The sequence below is a fragment of the Magallana gigas genome, chromosome 7 (assembly GCF_963853765.1).
Source record: "Magallana gigas chromosome 7, xbMagGiga1.1, whole genome shotgun sequence".
NCBI lineage: Eukaryota > Metazoa > Mollusca > Bivalvia > Ostreida > Ostreidae > Magallana > Magallana gigas.
Window position 1 is genome coordinate 43,821,508 of NC_088859.1, and position 17,666 is coordinate 43,839,173.

The 17,666-nt window shown below is 34.8% G+C and overlaps 1 protein-coding gene across 5 annotated transcripts; it reads left to right on the plus strand.

Annotated features, from left to right (window-relative positions):
* The first annotated feature begins 342 nt into the window (after positions 1-342).
* On the plus strand, positions 343-14,741 carry LOC105335511 (PDZ and LIM domain protein 7). Of its 5 annotated transcripts, XM_066065069.1 has the most exons (14): positions 343-616; positions 2,003-2,154; positions 2,652-2,681; positions 5,292-5,388; positions 6,567-6,661; positions 6,800-7,026; positions 8,291-8,447; positions 10,264-10,446; positions 10,929-10,966; positions 11,367-11,616; positions 11,905-12,091; positions 12,272-12,392; positions 13,099-13,214; positions 13,686-14,741. In XM_066065069.1, exons 1-14 carry the CDS (start codon positions 503-505, stop codon positions 13,761-13,763), a joined length of 1,845 nt encoding a protein of 614 aa, XP_065921141.1. In that variant the 5' UTR covers positions 343-502; the 3' UTR covers positions 13,764-14,741. The 5 variants fall into 5 exon arrangements, with proteins under 5 accessions (XP_065921141.1, XP_034314657.2, XP_065921144.1 ...); XM_034458766.2 differs by lacking the exon at positions 10,264-10,446; XM_066065072.1 differs by lacking the exons at positions 8,291-8,447; positions 10,264-10,446 and adding an exon at positions 8,716-8,752 and having other exon boundaries at positions 344-616.
* The last annotated feature ends 2,925 nt before the right edge of the window (positions 14,742-17,666 follow it).

The following is a 17,666-nucleotide window of genomic DNA, read 5'->3' on the forward strand; positions in this document are numbered from 1 at the left end:
AAAAAAAACCGATAATTGATTTTCCATAGTATTCTTGTATAGGGAAAAACTAACGCTACTGCAAATTAATTGAAGTGTTTTATTTACAGATCGGGTGGGTGAAATATGCCTATGACTCTCGCATTTATCAATACAAAAGGACCCTGCTAATTTGGCAGGCATTTCCGCATACTCATTCACACTACAACCCTTTTTTAGATTTGTGACTAATTCTACCTAACATGCAAATTATACATATTAATGTTCCCCTGCCTTATTTGTACACACTTCCTATCGAGTGGGCGTTCCCCCACTGTCTACTCGGATACCTTCTAAGTCAACTAGTTCTCAGCTCTTCATAGCACATTGAAAAACAACGTGAACGTGAAAGCACCAGCTAAACCGTTCGGAACCCTTGTACCGTGTGCAAATGCTCCTTTGCCCATTGACTGTGAAGTGTATTGGGGGTACCAAAAAAGTGTATACATGCTGACACCTTAAACCGAAACGGAACTTTTAAAGTATGGCGTCGGTTCTAACTTTAGAGGCTAAATTAGAACGGGTGGATCCCACAACACCATGGGGATTTCGAATGCAAGGAGGAAAGGAGTTCGGAATTCCCTTGACGATTCTTAAGGTAAGGAATCTCTCTTCTTCAAGGACACACCCTACACCTGCACTCACACCTGTAAATTTTCACGGTTGACTAATCCCAATTTGACAGATTGATGTTTCCTCTAATGACCTAACAGTATTTTCACCTGGATCGGGATATAGTTATCAACCGGTTTCTTGATGGGAACTCTCTATACGACTATAGATCTTTCCACACGGTTAATTTTTTGTCACCTAATGCAATGAACTAATTAAAAATACTGTTAGTGACACACCTGACTGCCATGTATTACTATTTTTGTCATATTGTTATAAAGTACAGCATGTAGCGTTGGATCTGTGCAGAGCAAGTTCTAGGAGGATTAAGGGCCACTTCAAACTTGATTAGTAGTAATACCTCTATTAATAATACCAGATAACATCTGTGTTATGGAGTCTACGCCATTAACATTTCTTCCTCTTCTTTACTTCTTCCCTACTTCAGAACTAAGTAGACAATCTATGTTATGTTGTCTTGCTGGGTTTGTTCTCAGCTACAGAACTATAGCCAAAAAAATTGTGTTGGGTGCTATACCAATTCCTGTACATTCACAATTCGATGTTTCTTAGCATTAGTACATGAAAGCTCAGAACTTAGACATACAGCTACATATGTAAATGGTTACTATGGTTAGGAAAACTGTTACATCAGCAAGAGGATGGGTTGCCAATATCTGTCAAGGTATCAAGGTATTCCTGGAAAGTAATCACAGACAGAGAACGCTAGGATTTGTGTACCTTTCTTATCTCCTCTACTCACCATTCAGCCAGGCATCCGTTTAAAATAACTCTTACAGAATGCTGATTGCGAAGAATATGGGAAGTGGAGAAACATATCAAAACTTGTGTGTTTTGAATGTACAGTCATGTATCTATCATGTCGATCTTGAGTTATCAGATATTTTTCTATCTCTACCAAGAATCTGTGGGGGAGAGAAATCTTCAAATTCACCATGATCAAATTTTATCACTTCAACCTTTTTAGAACTGTAAGATTCTGTTATGAATAACAATATTGTTGATGATGCAGCCAAACATGCTCAGTATTAGTATATGGTACATCTTTTTAAAAAGATGGGTATTAATGAGATAGAATACACAGAACACTTATTCTCTTTTGAGAAGTGGACAGGCATAGCCAGTAATTCATTGACCAAAGCCTTGCTATAAGGACAAGAATAAAGAAGGAAGATGGTAATACAGACACGAAGAGTTCAATAAAACTTTCAAGAGATAAAAGTCATTATTATATCATGGTCATTATAACATATATAAGTGAAATAAGATGGAGAGAGAGAGAGAGAGAGAGAGGAGAGAGAGAGTATAATGCCATTTATTTGCTTTACATATATCTTGTTATATTTGTTAGGTAAATCAAGGAAGTCTTGCAGCTAAGTGTGGACTTCAACAAGGGGACATTATTCTGAAAATTGGCAGCCAGGAAACAACAAATCACAAGCATAAAGAAGCCCAAGACCTGATCATTGGCTCTGGCAACAAACTCGATCTCCTTCTGCAGAGGTAAAGAGTTGGGAGAGATGTCAATGACACAAAAGTTATTTTTATACCACCCCGCCCCCATCTGTGCATGGTGGATTTCCTCCCCATGTCCCTATTTTGTATGTCTGTCCATTGTTGGGTGAAAATTGTTAGGCCTCGATCTTCATGAGAAGTGCAACCACTGGATAAAATATGAAAATATTACTGGATGGTTTGCTACAGGAAAGAGCAATAAACTGTGCATATTGATTTGGTTATGGGTTAAAAGTTCCTGCCTTGCATGTTTGCAAATAATGTTACTAGTATATTATCTTTTTATTCATTCAGTATTCAGAGTTTTCTTGATAATGGAGAGTGTTTTGGGTTCACAATTTGGATGGGTTGGATGCATTGCTTTCTCTGTTTGAGTGACACGAGTTCAAATATACAGTGCTTTCAGCCTATTACTGCTTCTTTAAGCACTTGAGTAAGGGTTAGTTTCAAATCTTGTCACCTCGTATTTTTCTTTTAAATTCAAGAATCCGTGAAAAAAAGTCAAACAATAATCGGTAAGTACAGGAATGCTGATGAAGAGAATGAATCAGTTTTTAGAGTAATAGAAGGAGAAATTACTTGTTGTTTTTGTTTGATGTGATATTAATTGCCTGATACTAAATCTGAAGAGTTGACAAGTTTTAGTTGATAGGTTTGATGTCTAATGTAGATATAATGAAGAGGCACAAGTCACAAGACATGCATGGCCGTTAAATGATGTTTGTTGTACAGTATTTCTGTCGTGACATCTATGTGACCTACGTGTGAAATAGTTAGCATAGCTGCACTTTTCTCAAAGCTTCTGATGATGGAATTAAACAATGTGTTTCTATTTTCTATCTATTCTTTCAAGAACTAGGCATCTACCAGTAAATATTTCAAATTCCTGTGCTTTTCTTTTATTTGTTGCTGGAAATTGCTATTTCTTTTTGGAATGCTTCTTTAAACTGACATATCATTACTAGCCTCTTACTAATAAAACTTTACCTACAGATATAGGAATTTTAATCTTTTTGCAACAATTAAGGCTAATGATATATAGCTCATTGAAATGTTTAGATAGAGTGCATGCTCACATTTTTGTTTTCTGCTTCGTAAAGTCTCCGATCTTATCTAGATATCTTAGCTGTCTATGTGCATTCTAGTATTACATCATAGTAGACATATTTACAAACAGTACAATGTTTAAAGTACACTGACAGACTCTGTTAAAGGCAAGGCCCCTCCGTGGAGAAGTACCTGTACCTTAAGTCTCAACCTCCATATTGTTTATACCAGTACCATACATCTGTTAAAGGGTTTTAGCATTAGTCAATAAATCGTACGTTTTTACGTCCAGTAATTTTGGCAATTGTGGATTGCGTAGGTAGAATGAAAATCAATCAGACGCGTGTAATCAGTAATGAACTACAGGGGGGTAGAAGCTGTATCACACTCCATCACTACATTACACAGAGAGCACAGGGGCCAGGGAGGGCTATATATAGTTTTGTTTGGGTAAACTCCTAGTGATTACTACAGGTCATCCAATCAATAAGTATCATCATGTCTCTCACTGCCAATATCTCCCTCTCATCTAAAAAAGACAGACAGCTGGTTCATCTTGTGTTTACCTGATAGACAATCGTAACAGGATCACAGGTTTACACCAAGAACATGTGGAAACTGCCGGAAAAAGCAGACTATTACATGTTATAATGGGAAAGCTGATAAAGTGGAACCCCCAGTTTATGAGAGCTAGCATTATGAGGATACACATTAAAGCTTTTTACCAAGTTCTTTGAGAAAGCAGATTTGTTATCAATGATCTAGCATTATATTTGATACAGTCATGAAGATACATTTCTTAATCAAACTGTGCATGTATTGAACATTACAGAGGATAAAATAGAAAAAAATCATACGCCATTACACCTACAAAGAAATTAATCAGATAGCTCCTCAAACATGTCTAAGAAAAACTTAAATTGTTTTCTTTAATGTTTTCAAACCCACTCATTTGAATTAAAATGTTTGCACAGAAGCAGAAAGAAAAGATAACAGTCTATCATTAACCATCTCTTTCTCTGTGTGAAACAGCTCTATTGTGAGATTACTTACTCTTTATCCTGGGTTTGACAAGTTATTTAGAAACGTAGGATTTTTAATTCAGGAACTGCTGAGAAAGCATGAGTGTAATAGGTGTATATTGTTATGGCTTGCATAGTTTCTACGTGTATCAGATAAGATTTCATAAAGGCCTAGATGGGAAGCAGGGAAACATTCTTGTGGCTGATTAATCACACACAGACGCACACGCCAAAAACGTTTTACACCCCAGCAAAATATACTGAAGCCAGCTAGGTTGCATTCGCTGTTACCTGTGAATGAACTGTATAGTTCAATTTGCTATTCAGGTGCCGTGGTTTTATTAAACCACCTCAGTTATACAACCACCATTTGGTGAATACATCAACCGACATTTGATTTATGTGCAAGAATTCCCCATCTATTGAAAAATAATAAATCTGTGTGCTCAATATGTCTGCAATATGTGTTAGTTTAAAGCAAGCAGCCATTCGTTACCTGAATTCACTATACTTGCTGAGGTTTGATTTTATCAGTGATTCAGTGAAAGGAATTTTGTTTCTTAAACAAAACACAAAAACAGTTTGACTTATTTTCCAGGACAAGGGCAATTGAATTTTTAATAAGAAACAACAAGGCACTCATTAGCATAAACAATGAGCCATTTGACATTTGTAAAAGAAAATAAGGCTTGATGGAACTGTGAATTCATGATACTACCATACAAATAAATCACTTTAGAAACAGAGGAACCTTTGATCTGTAAATATTAGTCTTCTTTCGTTGTTCGACCTAAAAATTCTACCTGGCCTTGCCAGCACCAAAGTTCCTCATAGAAATTCTGAGGTTTTACCTCAATTTTGAGAACTTATCTCGAAGAATATGAATCAAGTAATTTTAATGTTTTTGGTGATGATATATACTCCGTGATACTAGACATCACTCTTTATAAAATTCCTGTAGATATATGTCATTTATATAGATATATAAGGGATTTAAATTATAAATCTATAAGTGATTTATATAAATCATGTCTTACTTTGTTTTCTATTTTTCAGAGGTGCTCCAGCCCCCCAGCATACTTATGAAAAGTTCGCTACCCCCAGCTTCAACTCGTATTCAAGCCCCTCTGGTGCCCCTCAGGCGGGCTCCCAGGTAAGAAAACAAATGTGGGTGCTGGGAGTCTCTTTGTAAGAGTGGCTATCAAACAATCACCTGCTAAAAGGCGATAGGGATCTGTAATATCTTCTTGTTATACTCGATAGCAAGAATGTTGGTAAACATGCCACCTTAAAGTCTGATAAGGGGAGAGGAAATTGATTCAAATACTGGACATTTCTTGAAAATTAATGTGAACCGATTAAAGTGTGTTAATGCATGTTTATATTGATGAAAGACCAGGACGGATAAGGTTAGGGTTGAGTCATTTAATACCGGGGGTCGTAAGGTGGTGTAAGGTGACAGGGAAAAGGAAGGGGTTTTATAACCCAGCTCAGCCAAGTCAACAGTGTCTGCTTGTGTATTGATAGCGGGTTCAATTACACCACAAAAATTTACACAGGGAATCTGTTGAGCCAGCGTTTATTGTTTACTACATATTTGTGAAATATAAACTGCTTTGCTTCTTGAGACAGACAAGGGTCTGTTAGAGAAGAGTTTACAACTTCCTAAACTTCAATTAAACGACCTCTTTTAAATTTGATATTACATGGTTTTTTTTGTATGAAAAGAGAAGTAGGCATTGTTGACAGCATGAGGCTGAGTCATTTTCAATGAGTTTGGTTCAGGAAGGGTGTTTTTGATGGAGTTGTCCGTATTCAATGATGTAATCGAATGTTATATTTCAATCCTCTTTGCAGGCTATTCAATTTCCTATTTTCAAAAATGTAAGGGATTAGTTTGTGTTTGACAATACACCATCTGACACTTTTATATGTGTTGTTATGATGAAAATCACTTTGCACTCAAAATTTAAGTTTGTTGTTTTGATTTTTTAAAATAATTATTATATATGATACCAATTTTGTGGGAAAAGACACAAAAATACAAAGAAAAATATACAATATATATGAAAAAATACATCTCCTATGTTTTTACATATATAAGCAAGTAACTTGAATGAACTTCTCAAGCCCAATATCTGAAGAAAAATACTCCCACTAATCAATCAAAGGCATACGCTTTTATCAAAATAAAGTAAATCTTTTAAGATCTCCTTGTAATAATATGCAGGTGTTAAATTTTAATTAAGATACTGGCACAAAAGTAATTGAATCAATATGAGTTGGTGGACATATATTGTGTCCCATGTACATTTAGCCATCGTTTTACAGAACTACAATACTGCTGCAAAGCCCTTTGGATCCCCTGCACCCAGGCCCGATGTGGACGCTGTCACACAGCAAACTAGTCAACTCTCCTTTGCCCCGTAAGTAAATCCTAAATTTTACAGACTTTGTTTTTCATAACATTAAACAAATACACAAAAAGTGTTTTTAATGACCATCATGGCAATTTTTGAGTGTAAATGTGATGAATTTTTATTGATGTTTTCTGTAATGTGCAGGAAGCCTGCGGCGGTGCCGGCTGCCCCTCCCCCTCCCCCTCCCATGCAGGGCCAGGGGCCAGGGTTCTACTCAGCCACCCCACCCCCTCCCCCTCCTGCTCAGACCCAGGGGCCAGGGTTTTACTCAGCTGCCCAGAAGTATGCGGACAATGAGGAGAAACCAACATTTGCCCAGCATCAGTCACGCTCCTTCAAATTCCTCCAAGGCATGATGGACAGTGGACAAGGTGAGTTCATCCAAACAGAAAGAAAATCAAAACTAGATAAAATAAACGATGGAATCAAGCATGCGAAAATATTTTGATGTAAATGGGCCAACAATATATATATATAAGCACTTGTGTATAAGAGAATTTCTCAAATTCAACTTTTTAATGAAGATGTGAAAATATCTCAACTATGTATGATGGAAGGAAGTAAGGTCTCAAGCCCTTTCACTTGGTACCAGAGTAAGAGGAAATAGAAAAAGGAAATAGCTGTTTTGTGCATTGTTGCTATTATGAAAAATTGTTGAAGTACATGTAAATGAATTGCAAGAAAATTATGTGACAAAATTGTATAAAATAAAGTATTGGAGTATTAATTATTCATGTAATATAATTAAAATACTTCTATCTGTAATTGGCTCAATTGCATGAATTGTAAGTGAACTGCATTTTAACTTTTCCTGTTGTGAAATGCATGAGTTGTTTCTCAAAAAAAACCTGAACTGCTGTTTGGTGTATTGCCAAAACATTTAGAAGCAAAGTTGAAAATCCTCTGTTTAATAAATTGTGCCTTTGTTTGGTGTATAACCAAGAAAGTAAAATGAATAATTAGATGGCAAAGTTGAAAAACTTTGGTTACATAATATTGAAAAATTACGCCTTAGTGATAGACAGAGCTCTAAAACCACCAAGTCATTTTAAAACAAATGATCAATTTCACTGAACTATGTGAAGAATTCAATGGTTTGAGGCTCTTTCCAGTTCAGATGGTTTGTCTTACTTATTTAAATTTGGTTGGTTGGTATACCAAACTTTTGCTTTTATTTTTTACATTTATTGAACATTTCAATTACTTATATCACAAAGCCGACTTTTCTAATCAGTAAACTTATCAGTATTAAAATTTGATAGGAAATGCCTCATCAAGTTTTTGTAAATAGTTAAATGTCATCTGTGCTTTTATATAGTAGGGAATAACTAGGGATGACATCATATGTCCTTACATGTAACTGCATTTAGTGGCAGAATTATGAGTCATTCAAGTTTAAACTGGCATGTGCAAAGTGTAGGTTCATCAACTGGTATCTAATTTTTCTAGTCCAGATTTCATTTGAAGTTTGAAATATTTGCTGAAATATGTTAGAAACTTGATCAATTAGGTATCAAAAGTTAAAAATCCAGTGTGAATACTAACAAATTAAAACACTTCTTGTGCAAATTGTTCATGTTTGCTATTTGAGATCATGCATGCTGTAGAGACTTCATAACACCCCACAATTTTCAGAGCCACCTAAAACCCTGCGACCTTCTCCTGGCCAAGTGGTTCGGAGTGTCTCACCCAGCACAACCCAGAACAACTTTAACTCCAAACCCCGGCAGTTCAATACCCCACAAGGAATGTATTCAGAGGAAAGTACCAATAGTGCGTTAAAGATGGCAAGGTGTGTATTTTCTACAGACAATGACAAACCCTCAGTTAGAATCCTGACAGCTTTTTCCAGGCTTTTTATATTTATTGTTCATCTTTTGCATGATTTCAGTTCTTCTGTAGCCTTTTTATAGTTACGAATTAACAAGACTTTCAAAGACAGGTGGAAACTAATGTCTTGTCCCCTAGAGTTTAGGGGAAGGGAAGGTAGACTGTCACAGGGTGGAAGGCCTGGTTTGGGTTTTTGACAGAAATGTTGACCTCAGTCATTTTGTTTACAGATATCCCTGCTAAGCCTGAGCCAAGTCCTCCATGGAGGTAACATGTCTTCTGCTTGTTAGAGGGACCATTTTGTAGGGAAGGTGCTATAGAAGATGGCCCCCATACAAAGTTGACTTTGACAATGTACTACCATAAATTTATCATCAAATGTTCACATAAGGACATAAGGTTATACATGTACTCCAATATAAAAGTAAAAAGTTGAAATTTTAGAATTGACTATATCTATATATGCCTCCCCCCCTCCCCCCCCCCCCCCCAAAAAAGAAGAAATTAAAAAAAAAAAAAACAATAAAAAAACAAACCCCAAGAAATTTGCTTGTTCATGTATTAAACTGTGCTTTATGCTTCCAAATTAGCAGACTTCTAGAAAAGTGAAGGATTTTGACCATTTTTGTGAGATTGCAAAAGTTTTGTTATTAATTTCTGATGTTATGCATACACGTACCACCAACAAGTGCAGATAAATGAGAAATAGATTAGAAAAACATTGTATGTAAACACTTCATCAACATTCCTGAAATACTTTAAAAATATTGATTCACACATTCAAAATTTTACTCTCACTAGAATGATAATGAACTAGAATTAAGCTGTTTAATTAAATTTATTTCATTCACTGCTGTACAATGTCAAAGTGTATTGGGGTCAGATATAGCCCTTTCTGAAATGAGTTCCTTGGAGTTTGCATCATCCTGGAGTTTGATGAATATTGTGTTTCAGTTTTCATTTTGTTTTACCAGTATTATGCAGCATGTTTGAAAAGATGGTCCAGTTTCTTGGGAATTATAGAATTTTTGCATGTAGATTGATGTTTTTTCTCCATGGGTCTGCTTGAAGCACAATCTTTGAGTATTTTGTAATTTTTCTATTTTTTTTATTTTTTTTTACATTTAATGGATTACCTTCCTGGCAGTCATGGCAACCAATCTGATGAGAAAAAATTCTGTCACTTTTTTTTTTCGCAGATATTATAAGTTTTTGGTCAAAACGCTTCATTTGGAATGTAGCAATTTGTTTTTAGTACCAGGCAGGGAAGTTCACAAGGAGTGATGTTGCCTTTACTTGGCTGATATTTTTGTGACTAAACTTATATCACTTAGCCTTTAATAACAGGGATAGATTCACCTGTCAGTCTTTATTGACACTGTTAATGAAATATCAACATGGATTTAGTGTTGCGAATTGTAAAGATTAAATAGCCATGTTATTGGCCTTTTGAACCCAGCAATCTCTAACAAAAAATGTGCTGTCTGACACAAAATCTTAATAGGGTTAGTCAGGAAGTTTCAAATTGGGGGACACTTAGGAAAAATATTTCAAGTATCACCTGCGCCAGCATCTAACAATGAATGTTAAGAGCAGGTGCTTGTGTTAAAAGTTTTGTCAATTATGTCTTCTTCTCAGTCTGCACCCATTGATCTGAAGTGTCAATTTTTTGTTTTTTATTCATGAGTGTTTATTTTAAATACCTTATTATGTAATAAACCTGTGTATGAATGCTCTGCATGAGAAAGTAGGATTAGAGCCCTGCATGCATGTTTCAGGACTGGGGACGAGCAAGAGGAGGAACAGACGGTCGACGCTCAGGGGAAGGTTGTGTATCGTCCCTCAGAAACATTCAAAATGGTGCATGAACAAGAGACCCCCAGCCCACCCAAGCAAGAAGATGATTACAAACCTACTCATTCCAGAACTTTTAAAATGCTCCAAGAGAAATTGGGAGCTGGGTAAAGAATCTAGTACATAGTCTGGTCTGTGCCACTGGCATTTCGAAACACAGAGAAGAAGTTAAAGATTCATGAAAATTTATGAAACATTTTAATGACATTTATAGACATGTTCTTGTTCGAAATACATACATTAAACTATTTTCTGGCACAGACTAGAAATTCTACAAATTGGTTGGAGCTAAAGCATGAGACGAATATGATAATTGCCTGTTGTGTATTTACCGTTAAAAGTTACCCAGATGTTGTGTGTTTATTCACCTGCATGTAATCCATCAAAAATCGATTAAATAAATGTTGAATTTTTTGAGCTCTTGAATTCATGATACAAAAGTTGTAATCTTTGTAATGATAAATTAAAAAAAACTTCAGTTCTTAAATGGGCATTTCAAGGATAATTTAATAAAAAGTATGGTTTATTCCCTTTATTATTTGTCATGAAATTCTGGAATTTTGATTTTTTAATTTTTTTATTTATTCAGGGACCAGCCCTCTACACCTAAGGCTCCCCCAGCACCAGGTTAGGGCAGCTAACTGTGTATATCATCTGAACCTCTGTCTCTGAGAATACTATAGCTTTCATGAAAATCTTCCAAAAACTGCATTGAATAGTTTGATAAACAGATCATCTAACTTATTGTATCTATGATATATATAAATGTATACTCAGTTTGATTGAATTTTTCTTGATTTATCTATATAAACAGTATTTAATTTAACATAAGCGATAGGCACAACCTATTTTAGCCGTCTCCCTTATTTTTCTTGATGCTTTAAGTATCATAATTTTCATTCAATATATGTGGATCTAGGCTCATTTGCCCTTGTCAGTCATTTTCAGAAATGCATATTTTAAATCTATGGCCTTGAGTAGCAAAACTATGATCTGTAATTATCACAGCATATTTTTCTTCCTCAAGCTCAATCTTCGGCGCCTAAGCCAGGGGTGTGGACTCCCCCAGCAGCCCCTACTGCCAAGCCTTTCACCCCCAATGTTCAGCCCCCTGCCCCTGCTGCTCCAGGAGGCCCCAAAATGGGCCCTCCAAGGAACCCAACTGGAGTCAATGCAGTTAGAGCCAAGAAGGGTGAAGCAACTATTTTCAAGAGCGGTGATTCAGTGCCAGGAATCACAAGAATTCCCGTCTGTTCTTCCTGTAGCATCTCAATCAGGTATAGCTATCATCACTGTCTGATTAAATCCCAATAAACTAAGAATAAACTTAAGTTGAATTTTAAATTGACAAAGTCTGTATGAATAAGTTTCGAAAGTAAAATGAAGTTTTTGTTGAGTGTTTGTAAATGTTTCTAAATTTACTAATTTGCAAGTACATGTACATGTACCGGGTATACAAACATTTTTGTTGAAAAATAAATCAAGATAAATTGACATAAGTCTGTTCCTGGGGCCTGAGTACATAAATCTTTAGAAAAGAGTTAACTTGTGTTGTTATGTTTCAGAGGGCCTTTTGTGGTAGCTCTGGGTAAGACCTGGTGCCCTGACCACTTTGTCTGTCAGAACCCGCGGTGTGGACAGAAACTGCTGGATATTGGTTTCGTAGAAGAGGGAGGCTTCTTGTACTGTGAAAAGGACTATGAACAATACTTTGCACCAACTTGTACCAAGTGTGGAAAACCAATTGTTGGGGTAGGTCAAGCCTCTGCGTAAAAGTGCGTTAGTAAACATGATTATTGGTTTGATAGATTTAAAGATCATTCTTGCATGATTATTGTCTGATTGGGGTTAGAGATTTCTAAAAAGTATTGAAATGAAGTAGTTTGTTTAATGAAGCCATTCAATGACAGTTATTTTCTTTGATCACTTCAGGAGTGTGTTAACGCTCTGCAGAAGACCTACCACCCTGTCTGCTTCATCTGCTACCAGTGTAAGCAGCCAATCGGCGGTAACCAGTTCCACTTGGAGGATGGCAACCCGTACTGTGAAAATGGTAAGTTGGTACAGTACTAGGATTTGTACCAGTCGAGTACATAGATGGTTGACATTTTGCTGGTACATACTGAGCTTGATGTACAAATGTTGACTGGGATTGACTATCATGTGACCCCTTGACGGATGTGATGGTGCCTGGCACAGTTATATATAGTGAGAAAATATTCATAAATGCTAAATAGTGGCAGTTTTCATAAGCTGAGAGTTCAGCTTACATTTATCTAGAACAAGCCACTTCAATACATTCAGCAGAAGTAGCTATCACTTCTCAAGGGAGACAAACCAACCTACTCCATTCAAAAAAATGTGATGAGGGCAGAAAATACATCACCCAATACCAACATTGAATAATTTGAAGATCTCTCAAGTCTTTATTCTTGGTAAATTGGGCAGTACATACTAAGTTTGCATTTTTGAATTAATATGAAGTATCTTGAAAAGTATGCATCATTTAATTAATTAAATCCCATTTATTGTGAATTTATTTACTAGACTTTTACTTGCACCTAAAATCAATTTTATTATTATCATTTTTTGTAAAGTTTATTTTTACTTTCTATAAAAATGGTAGAGGTAATCTTCTAATCAGGCATCTTTAAAGCTCTCAGTTTACCAGTATTATAATGGCATTCTTACCTTTGAATTAAATGTAAGAAATATCTCTGTTGTCTTAGAACTGCATAAATGTGCTGCTCTCATTGTAGACTGGAGGCAGATGTTCCAGACCATGTGCAAGGGGTGCGACTTCCCCATCGAGCCCGGGGACCACTGGGTGGAGGCCATGGGCAACAACTTCCACTCAGAATGTTTCAACTGCTCGGTGAGTGAATCAAAGGCCAAACTTTGGTGTGCATGGGCTCGTTTCCTCTCATTTTGACACCCATAAAGCATTTTACTTGTCATTGGAATACATGGAGTAGATTTCTTTTTCCAATTCAAATTTTATGAGTAAAGTAGGAAAAAAGGAAAATGGAGGGTACCATTATAAGTAAATAACCAGCAATGTTAACCAATTGAGGAATGAATTTGAAAGGTACCAAATTTTAATATGAGTGCCGGTATAAACCCAATTGGGACAGTTGATGCTTTACAACTGCTCATACAGATTGAATTTATTTGGATATTTGATTTTATAATATGTACGATGTACAAGGGGGAGACAATCTTGATTTTACAAAGAGTTTCTCTTTTTAGTGTGTATATACTGGTTGACTCATATTGTGAGCTCCTGTTATTTAAATACAATGTATTCTAATAAATTTTCTCTTTTCATTTCTTTTTTTTTTCATAGACCTGTGGTGTTAATCTAGAAGGTCAACCATTCTTTGCTAAAGGCGGCAAACCCTACTGCAAGAAACACACCCGATAAAGTTCTCCGTCAAAATCTTAGATCCTCCCATCCACAGTCACTGGACCTTAACCACCTCCTTCCGTGCCTGGAGTTCAGCAGAAATGTGATATGTCAAATTTTGGAAAACAGTAATAAATTTTCATTTTAGTGCCAAATCTTTCTTGATGATAATGGATATGTCTGTCACAGTTAGAGGTCAAGAATGAACTTCAATCACATGTTTAAGAATATTTGTGTTTTGACAGAGGTGCTTTTGTATTAAGCTGTAGAAATAAGCATGTCGTAAACATATCATATGAAAATGAGGGTCAGAATAGCCAGTTGTCTAGCTAGTCGTGATATTATACATGTATTGTTTTACATGCCGTGTCTGGGTGACTCCTTAGATGGTACTATTTATAGTCTTAATGGGTCACAGGGTGCAACCATTTTTGGCAAAAGAATCTCATGTGTGCAAGTATTAACTTAAAATCATGTAAACACTTTTAATCTTCATACAAATACTTATACATGTAAAGATAACTGCTCTAAAATGTTGAAGCTTGTAAATCTACTTTTTCATGCATTTGATTAACTGGATGTGCATTATATACTGCGCATTTCTAGGAGGAATTCACAATAGCTAATTTGATGTAACAGCTTTACAGCCAAAATAACTTTGCACAGATGTTACTCATTGTTTTGATTATGCAATTTGTACATGCTAGTCTCAGGCATTTTCTCTAATTCTTGTACCTATATCTTCATGCTTATCATTAGACTCTTTGTGGAAGTTAGTGGATTTGTTTGTTAACTTGCTTGTAGGATGTCCACTGTTTAATTTCCTGTCACAACATTGGTATGTTTTATTTGTTTATGGATGATAATGTAAATATTGAAATATTGATAAGTGAACAACACCAAGATCAATGATATGCTTTAAGCCAGTTCATTAATGAAGTAGGATTGTTTTATCAATGGATTAATAAAATATTTATCCCAAAATGAGATAAGAAATGTGTTATTGTTTTTTAAAGGTACTGCTTAGGAATATGGAGGATTGGTTAAGTACTCCCCCTATAAATTTATATCTTTGTTTACCTGATAATACTGTAGAATAGTAAACTTGTTTACCATTTTACCTACAGGGTTAAACAAAGGGTGAAATCTAAGGTGGACCAACTGTGCTGTGTTCTGAATGGGGAGATGTGTCTGATGTCTGTTCAATATTCAAACATCCTATATATCTGATAGTGTTTTATATACTTATTCAATTTTGACCATGGTGGTAGTCCACCCTACATTGTTTATCAACCCTGGTAGGTCAGTCATAGGATGCACAGTAGTAAATGACTACTGGTACCTAAATTTCACAAGCTTTAAGATCTGCTTAGCACATTTGTTTAAAGGTATATAACGTTGTTGAAATTAATTTTTCACGCTCCCTTTCAGAGGTTGCATATACTGAAATGGGTATACAGATTTATCAGAATATCTATGTCAATTAGGTTTGGTTTTGTGTACCATAGTGCATTTTTTTAAAAATTTTCTTTGCATGGGTTGCACATCTGAAATGAAATTCGGTATGCAGGTTTATCATAGAATATTTTTGTGAAGTTCAGTTTTAGGTATGATCGAGCAATTTTTGACAGTGCTGTGCTCCTTGGCCTTATAAAAATTCCAATTATTTGCAGTTTTCATTTATTTCTTTGCAGCGGTTGCACATACTGAAATGAAATTGTTATCCTAGAAATAAAAAAACCTTCCATTGGTACGCATAGGATTTGATCAGAGACTCACAATTTCTTTGAAAACAAGTGTGATTAAAAAACAAGTGTATTGATTGGTGGTACCATTTTGCAGGAACAAAATTTTCAATCAAAAGATGCCATAGTAGTGAAGATTGGGGGGGGGGGGTGTTATACTGGTGAAAGATTTAATTCCAAATTTAAAAAAAAATTAAAATAATGCATTAAAATAGTACCGGTAGTTTCAAGAATTCTAAGTTATGTTTAATGATAAAAAGCAGTGCAATCACAACCATATATTGGTATGGTATATTTGATATAGCATAATGCTATAAATATAAACATGCAGACAGTTATACGAGTGCAACCCGTCTGTCAACAGTTTACATATCTATCATGTACATCCAACTGGAATGCTTGTTTCCTATTCAGAGAGATTCAATAAGCATGTTTTAAGTTTAAACACAATCAGATTGAGAATTCTATTTATCGTATATCTGAATTCATGACTAAACATCTAATATATTGAGGCATATATGTATATTTCTTAAATGTAAAATGCATGTACATGAATCATATTCCAATCTGGTTGATTTTCATTTTTTTTTTAAAATAAGAATTGTAAAGTAGCACAGCAAAACAACTTTCATGAGTATAAAGCAAGCCCTATAATTCTTAATGTATGTACAATCCTGACAGTTCATTTTTAAAAGCTATTATGATAATTTTCTCCAAAAGGCTGTAGCCAGTTATACTGTAACACTATATATGCTGGTCAGGTACATGAATAATCTTGGTGACAGTAATGGCCTGCAAATTTGCCATGCATGTTTAAGCTTATTTGTATTACATAATAGATATTACAAGTAATTTTTGTGAAATAACAAATTTTCAAATCTCCTAAATACTGTGTCTTTGTATCTGCATGATGTTTAATCTTACAGCAGTTTATGGGAATAGTAAACATACTGCAGATGTTTGAGCTTGTTTTTACTCTTCAATTGTTTACATATCCGGTATCCTTATGTCACTCTTGCAAGTAACTGAAATAAATTAGATTTTCAATTAAAACTTATGACCAATTACTAAAATTAGTTATGATAATTTTGCAGATCATATAGATCTATTCTGTGTAGAATGTATACATATAATAGACCATATAAATAATGCACCTTGTGTATTATTTGTTATTTATATACACATGTAATTATACAAATACAAATATTTTATTGGCACAAACACAATTACAATAATTGGCAAAGGCCCAATGGATATATAGGAACATCATTGTATGTTTACAATAATTGCATGTACAGTATATATATTTTTACTGATCTATATAGATCAGTTTAACATTTCCTTAGACTAATTGACATCTGTGTTCAAAGCAGTCATTAATGAATTTAACAGTAATTTTTAAAATAGTATGTTTTTCACTATTTAAACATACATGTAAAATGTATCTTTCTTTGTCCAAGTTATTGGCAATATTCATTTCACTTATCTTATAAAAATTACTAAAATAGCTGTTCCTTAGATGAGAATAGGCTTTACATTGAAAAAGAAAATGAGTTTTATCTTCAATTGCACCAGTTTTACAAGCATTACAATATCTTTCATTCCTAAATGTGACATTATATCTACCACTTTCTATTGCAAGTTTATGTGCACTTAATCTTATTCTACTAATAGAGGATCTCTCAGATCTTTTCCTGAGTATATCAGCATAAGGACGTTCTTTTTCTCATATATAATTTTTGAAAAAATGAAAGTTTTTCTGAACTAAAAATTTTTGATGATTGCTCTTGGATACATTGGTCAATGATTCTTTGCTTTATGTTTGGTAAAAAGTGTTGAATTGTGCTTTTATAATTACTAATGTTTGAGAATCCCAAATTATCTAGGATGCCATAAATTTTCTTATATGTCATAGAGAGCAGAACGGATAAGATGCCACTGCATGTGGTTGAATGTTTTATTACATACTAATTAATTAAGATGGGTTTGTATATGATTTGAGATGTAGGAGCATCTTCAGATATTTTTTTCATTGATTGCATGTTCATAGTTCAAATACATAAAAAAAACATGTTTACTGAATTGAAAATGCACACAAATATTAAATTTAATCACATTTTTTAACCATATAAATTTACACACACAAAAACGGCTTCCTCAGGAACACTGAATTTCA